This window comes from Siniperca chuatsi, linkage group LG6, assembly GCF_020085105.1.
Source record: "Siniperca chuatsi isolate FFG_IHB_CAS linkage group LG6, ASM2008510v1, whole genome shotgun sequence".
NCBI lineage: Eukaryota > Metazoa > Chordata > Actinopteri > Centrarchiformes > Sinipercidae > Siniperca > Siniperca chuatsi.
The window spans coordinates 6,397,364-6,405,643 of record NC_058047.1 but is presented as its reverse complement, the minus strand read 5'-3'; the positions used below and the strand labels follow the sequence as shown (position 1 = coordinate 6,405,643).

General features: G+C 38.2%; 1 protein-coding gene and 1 long non-coding RNA gene across 3 annotated transcripts; one reads left to right on the top strand and one right to left on the bottom strand.

Moving 5' to 3' along the window:
* The first annotated feature begins 470 nt into the window (after window positions 1–470).
* Window positions 471–6,497, top strand: tm4sf4 (transmembrane 4 L six family member 4). Its single transcript, XM_044201028.1, has 5 exons — window positions 471–875; window positions 1,852–1,941; window positions 3,253–3,401; window positions 5,074–5,260; window positions 5,806–6,497. The coding sequence occupies exons 1-5, from the start codon at window positions 705–707 to the stop codon at window positions 5,821–5,823; spliced, it is 615 nt and encodes a 204-aa protein (XP_044056963.1). The 5' UTR covers window positions 471–704; the 3' UTR covers window positions 5,824–6,497.
* LOC122878334 lies at window positions 5,130–8,163 on the bottom strand. Of its 2 annotated transcripts, XR_006378453.1 has the most exons (3): window positions 7,526–8,163; window positions 6,604–6,761; window positions 5,130–5,299 (listed from the first exon to the last, which is right to left on the bottom strand). It is a non-coding gene; the product is annotated as an uncharacterized LOC122878334 (long non-coding RNA). The 2 variants fall into 2 exon arrangements; XR_006378452.1 differs by lacking the exon at window positions 7,526–8,163 and having other exon boundaries at window positions 6,604–6,877.
* Window positions 8,164–8,280: the final 117 nt, after the last annotated feature.

Below are 8,280 nucleotides of genomic sequence, written 5' to 3'. Positions count from 1 at the left end.
GGTGCAGATCAGCCATGAGGGCCCTGCTGTATCGACCAACTCTCTGCCACTTCCTCTTCTGTCTCCATGTACACAAAACACATGGTAGAACATTAACCACTATCTTCACCAGTGTGTGTCTGTGTGCACACATGGGTATGTAATCCTTCATTAATGGCTCTGTGTGTGTGTTTGCATGCAGTCACAAGTGTGTGCATGTGTGTGTATGCATCTGTGATCCTGCCATATTATAGCTGGCTGCTGTAAAAGTGAAGCAGTGAGATCACTCAGAGATAGGCGGGGTGGCAGCAGGGGGGTATAAAGGCTCAACAACAGTATCAATCGTCCTAAGAAATAGGACAGGTGAGGCAGACAGTGTCAATCGGAAGATCAGTAAAGTGGACAGAGCTTTTTGAAGAACAACCAAGCTTAAAAGGTGTAAGGTGTTGTTAGGTGTTGGGAAGCTGCAGTTGGAGATAAATATAAAGCCAGCAGGTGGAGTGTTATTATTCTCTGACATCTCAAATTCTAACACCTGACCAACTTGGAGTGGACAAAAACTGGACCAGATTTAAGTTTAATTTTAGAACAAAAACATTGTTGCTTTGTCAGTTTGAGATAATTCAATTGAAAGATCAACCTAAGTGGAGTTCTGAAGCCCACAGGATACTTTTAAACCCCAAGAAGTTGTTACTATTAGGGGTGGTTGAAGCATCAGTGTCAGAATGTGTTCAGGTGGCTTTGCCAAGTGTCTGGGGATCACGCTGATGCCTCTGGCGATTGTGTGTGTGCTGTGTAACATCCTGCTCTTCTTCCCTGGTGGAAATTCTGTGGAGAGCGAACACATCACAGAGGAAGTCTGGTACTTTGGAGGCATTCTGGGCTCTGGAGTGCTGGTGAGTACATTAAAATTACAACACTGACAGTAATAACTGGTAAAATCCACAATGCCACTATCAGATCACATTTATCACAGAGTAGAAGATGCACAATGCGTGATATCAGCTGCTTTTATCATCATTGAAGACCACTTTTCTGGATTGGATGTTTTTTGTATTTTGAACACGAAATAACGAAAATTCATTAGAGCTGTAACTAATAATTATTTTCATTATAAATGAATCTGCAAATAATTTCCTCTAACAATCCATTAATTGTTTATTCTATAAAATGTCAGAAAAAAGCAAAAATTGCCCATTATAATATTCCATAATGTCTTCAGATTGCTTGTTTTGTTTGATCAACAGTCCAGAAGATATTCAGTTTACTAAGAAATTTAAAAAAGCAAATCCTCACATTTAAGGAGCTGGAATTGAAGAATTGTTTGCACATTTGCCTGAAAAAAGAAATTAATTAAATTATCATTTAATCAAATAATTGTTTCAGCTCTAAACCCGCTTAACCTGAAAGAGTTAATGATCTCATTAGATCTTGTACGGTACAGCTAGATCACATTAACATATTGGAAATACATCAGAAAATTAACATAGAAATGCTTTTTAAAGAATCAGTGACACAGTTTAAAGCCACTATGTGTAGAATTATATATGTGATATTATTTAGCATCTTTCAAATTATTCTGATGGCATATTTGCAGAAAAATTTGTCAGCCCTGGTGAAAGTTGGAGCAGCTTTAAAAAATGGCAAATTTAGGAACTACTGTAGTTATATATAATACCGTATAGCTTAATGATTATGGTGGGGCATTAGGTAGTTCAATTTCCTCCTGCAAACAGCAGAGGAACAAATAATTAATTATCTACTCAACTGTTTTATATCTTTGTGTGTGTGTGTGGGTGGGTGTGCATGTGTGTGTGTGTGTGTGTGTGTGTGTGTGTGTGTGTGTAAACTTGGGGTGTGGTTGGGCGACAGATGATCTTCCCAGCTCTGGTCTTCCTGGGTCTGAAGAACAATGACTGCTGCGGTTGCTGTGGCAATGAAAGCTGTGGGCGGAGATTTGCGGTGAGGAGATGTTTCACTGTTTAGCTTCTCACTATATTACAATAATTATTCACAGCTGTGGCTTTCAAAAGTTCGGCGAGTTTCCTAAGTAGGCTCGTAGAATGGGTCCCAAAATAATTCTGCAGAAACTGGTGTGTTAAACACACAAGTATTTACATGTCCCAGTATGCTAGGCCAGGCTCAGTAAAACACTGATGATCAGGAGCCAACATTATAAATCTAAACTAAATCTAAAGTTTGCCTAACAGCTTAACATTTGGGATTGTTAGCATGCACAATGCCAGGATGCTGAAACTGAAGCAGAAGAACTAGCATTTTTCCCAGATATGGTGCTTAAACAGCTTTAATTGGAGTGAATGGACTTCTATTATCTGTACACCTCATTGTGTGAGAGTGGTATTGGATATTTGCCACCTGGAACATAAATTGAATGGCAATGACTTGTTATCTTAAGTCCTTGCAATTAATTGATGTTGAATATGAATCAAAAACATTTGTGAAAATCTGATTTAAAAAATCAAATCTGGGTGGAGATGGGATTATGAAACACCATTTACAGCACAAAACATTCTGTAGTTACGGTTTATTTAGCTTTCTTGTACTACTGTGAGGGATTTTTGTGAACGATCAGAAGCTTGTTTACATTTGCTCCACATTGTTTTCTTTATATTACATAAAGTATATACTGAGCTTTGGGCTCACCACAAGAGGACCTCTATTAGTAACTGCTGTGAAAAGTGTCATCTTTCTATTAGGGCTTCCAGGGTTTGCTGCTGCTGGGTTTTATTTTGACCACAGCCACAGTTAATAGGTGACATGTAGTAGATCCACTGGTAAAGGGCTACTCACCCTGAGGATGTACAACAAACACAGGGGCACTATGTACACACACTCCATGATTTACACAGCATTAAATGCCAAAAAAACACCAACACATTCACACACAAAGTGATGAGATTTCAATCACTGTGACAAAGAAATTCCTCTGATGGGAGTTTCACATGACTTTATCACACAGAGCACATATTGTTCCAGTACAGACACACATGCTGATCGATACTTCAGGAATGTGTAGGTGTGTGAGTGTGTGTGGGGTCCAGGAAAGAATCAGCAAACAAAAGTCTGTTAGATTACTGCACACACACACCATCTCAGTAACTCTGTCCTGGCTGTGCTCTGTTCCTGACCCTCAGCCTGTTCTCTGCACACCGAGAGAATAACTTCATTGTTGTTACAGAAGTTCAAAGCAAGATTGTTAAAGGTATTGATTCCCAATATGAGTGTTCTTTTTCTCTCTTCCTCTCTCTGTAGATGCTGAGTTCCATATTGTTTGCATCTGTGGGTGTTTTGGGGGCTGGTTACTCAGTTGTAGTTTCTGCTGTGGCCATAAACCACGGACCTGAGTGTGTGGTTGAGAAAAGCAGCTCAAGCAAGCTTTGGAGCTATCCCTTCTCAAATGGGTGAGACACACAACCCTCCTTCTTAAACATCAAATTCATGGACTTTTCAAGGACTTTCCAGGCCCAATTCCATCAAATTCAAGGACCCAACACAGCATAGTTTGAGATGTGGATCAAGGTTAATTACTGTTAAACACTGAGAATTTCTATAACGAGAATTAGCAGGCTTTCCAGAAGCTCACAGACAACAATTAAAAAGAGACTTGAATGTGTTACAGTGATGTTACTTTAAGTAAAAACAATATATAAAAATAACTTCATTTTCTATTCCTGCACAAAATATATAAATTCAACCACTTTCAATGACCCATGTCTATTTATATCTATTTTCAAAAACTTTCAATGCCTTGATTTTTTCCCCTCAAATTCACAAACTTTCAAGGATTTAAAGGACCCGTGGAAACCCTGTACTTCATTACTACATTACCTTCACAATCACCAGTGCAAAGATTGGCATTCCTTTCAGTGAAAAATAATTAGAAATCAGAAATAAATCAGCTTATTTCATATTTGGATTTTACTTTTCATAATTAGGATTCGTTTTCGTTAAAGAAATAGTTTGAAATTTTGGGAAATAAGCTTATTCGCTTTCCTGCTGAGAGTTAGATGAGAAGACTGACACCACTCTCAGGTGTGTGCATTAACTATGGAGCTAGAGCTGCGGGTCATTTAGCTTAGCTTAGCTTAGCCTACCGTAGAAAAGGTTTCAATCATAGTCATCTGGACACTGTTTTCAGAATCAAGACGTTTCAGCTCCCATCCGGAAGTCATTCTCAATTGTGAAAAATTTTTCACAAATGAGAATGACTTCCGGATGTCTTGATTCTGAAAACAGTGTCCAGATGACTATGATTGAAACCTTTTCTACGATGGAACATTCCTGGACGAATGAGGGACTACACCGTCTTAGCTTAGCCTAGTTTAGCATCAAGGGGGGTACAGCCAGCCTGGCTCTGTCTGAAGTTAAAAAATATGCCAGTATGACAACCTCACAAGTCACTGCACCCAGCCAAGAAACAATCTGGTGCACAACCCCCCGTATAACTCCAACTTAACATTTTTACTTTTCTGTTTTTGTGTTGATTTAACAAATGAGATATAACGTGTAATTAGTGAGCTTTAATGGTACTTATAGGTGTATTTTTATACTAAAATAATCTACTCCCAGCTCAAGCTCCATACTTAACTACTTACTGGTATTCTCAGACTGATGTTGTCTGTTTCCAGTGTTCATTCAGTCTCTGGTCTGAAAAAAACAGACCTTGAGTTGAGATTATTTGTCAAACTACTATTTCCAAAGTTAAGAATAAACTTCCACACTAAATATTTTAGTGTTTTCAGCAAAACAAACATCCACTTTTGTTTTTTTAAGGGAAGGCAGAAATCAGAGAGGTTGATTTTTTTGTAATTTATGTGAACTAACCCTTTAAACTGAACATTTTAACGTCCCTTAACTTAATTTTAAGTAGCTCACTTTAAGATTATTTTATTGGTGCTACCTGTACTGCAGTTCACTCTTTTAATGTAAAATAACAGGTACAGTAGCTTGTAACACCAGACGATTAAAGTGGCTGTAAACCACTGTGCTCACTCACTAATTAACCTGCTCTTCACTGGTTTAAAGTGTCTACAGATAAAAACTTGCTGTCTCTTTTTCACCCTCCCTTTCCAGTGACTACCTGTCCAACAAAACTGCCTGGTCGCTTTGTTTAGAGCCGGACGGTGTGGTGTCCTGGCATCTCTCTCTGTTCTCTGTGCTGCTGGTAATGGGTTTAATCCAGATGGCGCTGTGTGCTGTGCAGGTGGTGAACGGCCTGCTGGGAGCGCTGTGTGGGGACTGCTGTGGCTGCTGTGGAGGGGTCAGTATGAAGTCTGAGATGAGATGAGTTCAGTTGAGTCTATTTATGAGAAGAATTGGATACATTTGAAGAGAAATCTGAATTCAACCCACATTTCTGTTACTATATTCCTCTTATTATTATACTTATGAATAATTTATTTCTGTGTCTGTAGTAGTTGTCCATTCAGTCACTGAAAAGTACTAAAACCACAGACATATAAGAAACATGGGTGAGATAATAACTGTAGATGTTTTATTGTCGTAACCCTATTTTTCTGCTAGCTTCTTTGCCAGAAATAAAGACTTAGATCTCAGTTATACTTTTACCTGGTTAAATAAAGGAACAGAAGACAAACACTATGATAGGGAAGTATAAGGAAATATTATAATAATATAATAATTATAATCTAATTAATATACTGTATATTGCCCATTTAATTCCAGAATTGATACTTGGTTGGTGTAGTAAATGGTAATTAGCTTGAGGATTGGTGTCAGTAAACAGAGATGGATTACATTTTTTTAGTGAATCACATGAAAATGTTAATAATGTTTGTCTTTCAGAGCGATGGAGCAGTCTGAGCCCTTCCTACAGCTGTGAGAGACTGAAGTTGGCTGTTTCCTGTATTTATTCTGTTTCTAGAGGATGACAGTAGTTTCTTGCTTTACGGCATAGCTATAAGCTTTTGCATAAGAGCTCATTGATTACATTGTGTGTACCATCTAACATTGGTGAAATGACAGAGCTCAAATTTTAAGGGTTTCCCATTTACTCTCTAGCAAACACTGACTCCATTTTCTCATTGTTAAATATGAATCTGCATCTGCTGCCATTTTTTGGCTCTAACTAATTTCCAACATTAACTACTGTAGTTAATGATTTTCATCCTGCTGTATGTATTTGTATCCATTTTTGCCCATTTAGCCAAAACAATATATAAAGATCCTATTTTTGATATATGTATGTATGAGACCATGAGACAGGGTAGGACCATGCTATTGCTTTAAATAGTTTTTTTTTTTCTTATCTAGTCAAATTTAAACAAAGGTAGCAAGATATTGAGTTTCTCTCTTCAAATAAGATACTTCTGTTAAATGACTGCCCCCTGCTGGGCATTTTGGCGCTGGTCATTGAGATCGACCTATATGTATCTACACGTCTTGTACTTCTCTCTGACAAAGGTTTCTATTAGAATAAAAAGTACTGAAACAGAATGTTTTTATTTCAAAATGCAATAAATAAATGCTCAATGTTACTTAAAGACTGGATGTCTTTTTTGTATTTGAAAATATTTTCCTGTGCTTAGTACCTACCTCCTTTGAGATATTGTATATCACAGTGAAATTGTGTAACATTCTTACCTACAGCTGGAGCTCCCACAGTTATCCAGACCTGGCCTCAGGTGATGACAGCCATTATGACAGCATGTTACTGTATGTTGATGTTCAAAATGTCACTGCATCGGGACAGACCATCGATGGTGCTGCAGCACTCCCAGCACATCACCTGCCAGCAAACACTGTTCAAAGATAAAAGTGACAGTAATATTAGGAAAGAAAGCCAGAAAAGCATTTTTTTAAAACTATATGATACTAGTGTGTGGTATATTCTGTAGACGGTGTAGTCCCTCATTCGTCCAGGAGTGTTCCATCGTAGAAAAGGTTTCAATCGTAGTCATCTGGACACTGTTTTCAGAATCAAGACGTTTCGGCTCCCATCCAGAAGTCATTCTCAATTGTGAAAATGGTCTGAGAACTCAGAAATTTAAGCTACTCTGTCTTGCTTAGGCCCTGACCTCAGGGAGGAGTCTTCCTGAGTGTCTGCTGTTTACCCTGCCTAGTTCCACCTGACCTTCTTTTATTTGAAACAAAAGAAGGTCAGTTTCAGGTGAAACTAGGCAGGGTAAACAGCAGAAACTCAGGAATCCTTCCTGAGGGCAGGGCCTAAGCAACACAGAGTAGCTTACATTTCTGAGTTCTCAGACCATTTTCACAATTGAGAATGACTTCTGGATGGGAGCCGAAACGTCTTGATTCTGAAAACAGTGTCCAGATGACTACGATTGAAACCTTTTCTACGATGTATTCTGTAGAATTATGGTGAAATTTACAGTAGCCTATATTTGTTGTAACCATGTCTTCATGTCTTTGTTGTAAGATAGTCTGATGAGAGGAAGGAAGACACCTGCACACTACATTCAGTTAGTTAGTACTTAAGAGGCTGGTTACACGCAACATAGTTTATTTGTATTGTGCCAAAATGAAAAGAGACAACAGTCCATACATCCATTTTCTGCTTCTTATCTGTGTCAGTGTTGCAGTGGCAGCGGGCTGAGCAAGAAAGCTCAAACATCCTTCTCCCCCATGTCTTCCCAGCCTGGTTCCAGATATTTAATTCCAAAAACTGCAGACCTCCTCGCTGAGAAATAGTTTTTTGTTAAACAAGGGCAGGCTTACTTCAGTTGTCGTTATTGACGCCTTTTCACAGTGGAATTTCATGATGGTTGGATTTTGATATTGAAAGAAAAAAAGACTAGTCACATAATCTAGGTCTCCTCCTGGGGCTCCTTCCCAGGGGCGGATTTAGTCATTTTGGGGCCTAAGGCAAGCACAGCAGAATTTGCCTGGTGTTTCCTTTGTCTTAGTTGTAAGTTAGCTGTCATTTCCGTGTGTGTGTGTGTGTGTGTGAGCAGCCTAGGAAGTAATTGATACAATTGGTCCCTCCACATCACTTGTACTCCCCCCTTTTTCAATCCTTATTTATCTAAGAAAGACCTGCTCGTAATTTCAGATAGAGTTACTATTTCTTCTTAGAAGAACGAACTTGAAAGAGAGAATATAATTTTATTTTCTTAATTATTTTATTTATTTATTTATTTTCTCATTTTCTTTTCTTTTCTTTATTATTAGAATTAGTGACTGTATAGTTAGATTGTGCATCCACACTCCATTCCAGTTGGTGGCGTTAATGCCAACCGCCATAAAACATCAAGAAGAAGAAGAAGAAGAAGATTGTTTTCAATGATGATAAAAAAAGAA

Bases quoted from the DNA above. Each gene is read 5' to 3' on its own strand.
- tm4sf4 (XM_044201028.1), top strand. From the start codon at position 705: ATGTGTTCAGGTGGCTTTGCCAAGTGTCTGGGGATCACGCTGATGCCT. The intron at 876-1,851 runs GTGAGTACATTA...GTTGGGCGACAG, and splicing joins TTCTGGGCTCTGGAGTGCTG to ATGATCTTCCCAGCTCTGGT. The intron at 3,402-5,073 runs GTGAGACACACA...CTCCCTTTCCAG, and splicing joins AGCTATCCCTTCTCAAATGG to TGACTACCTGTCCAACAAAA.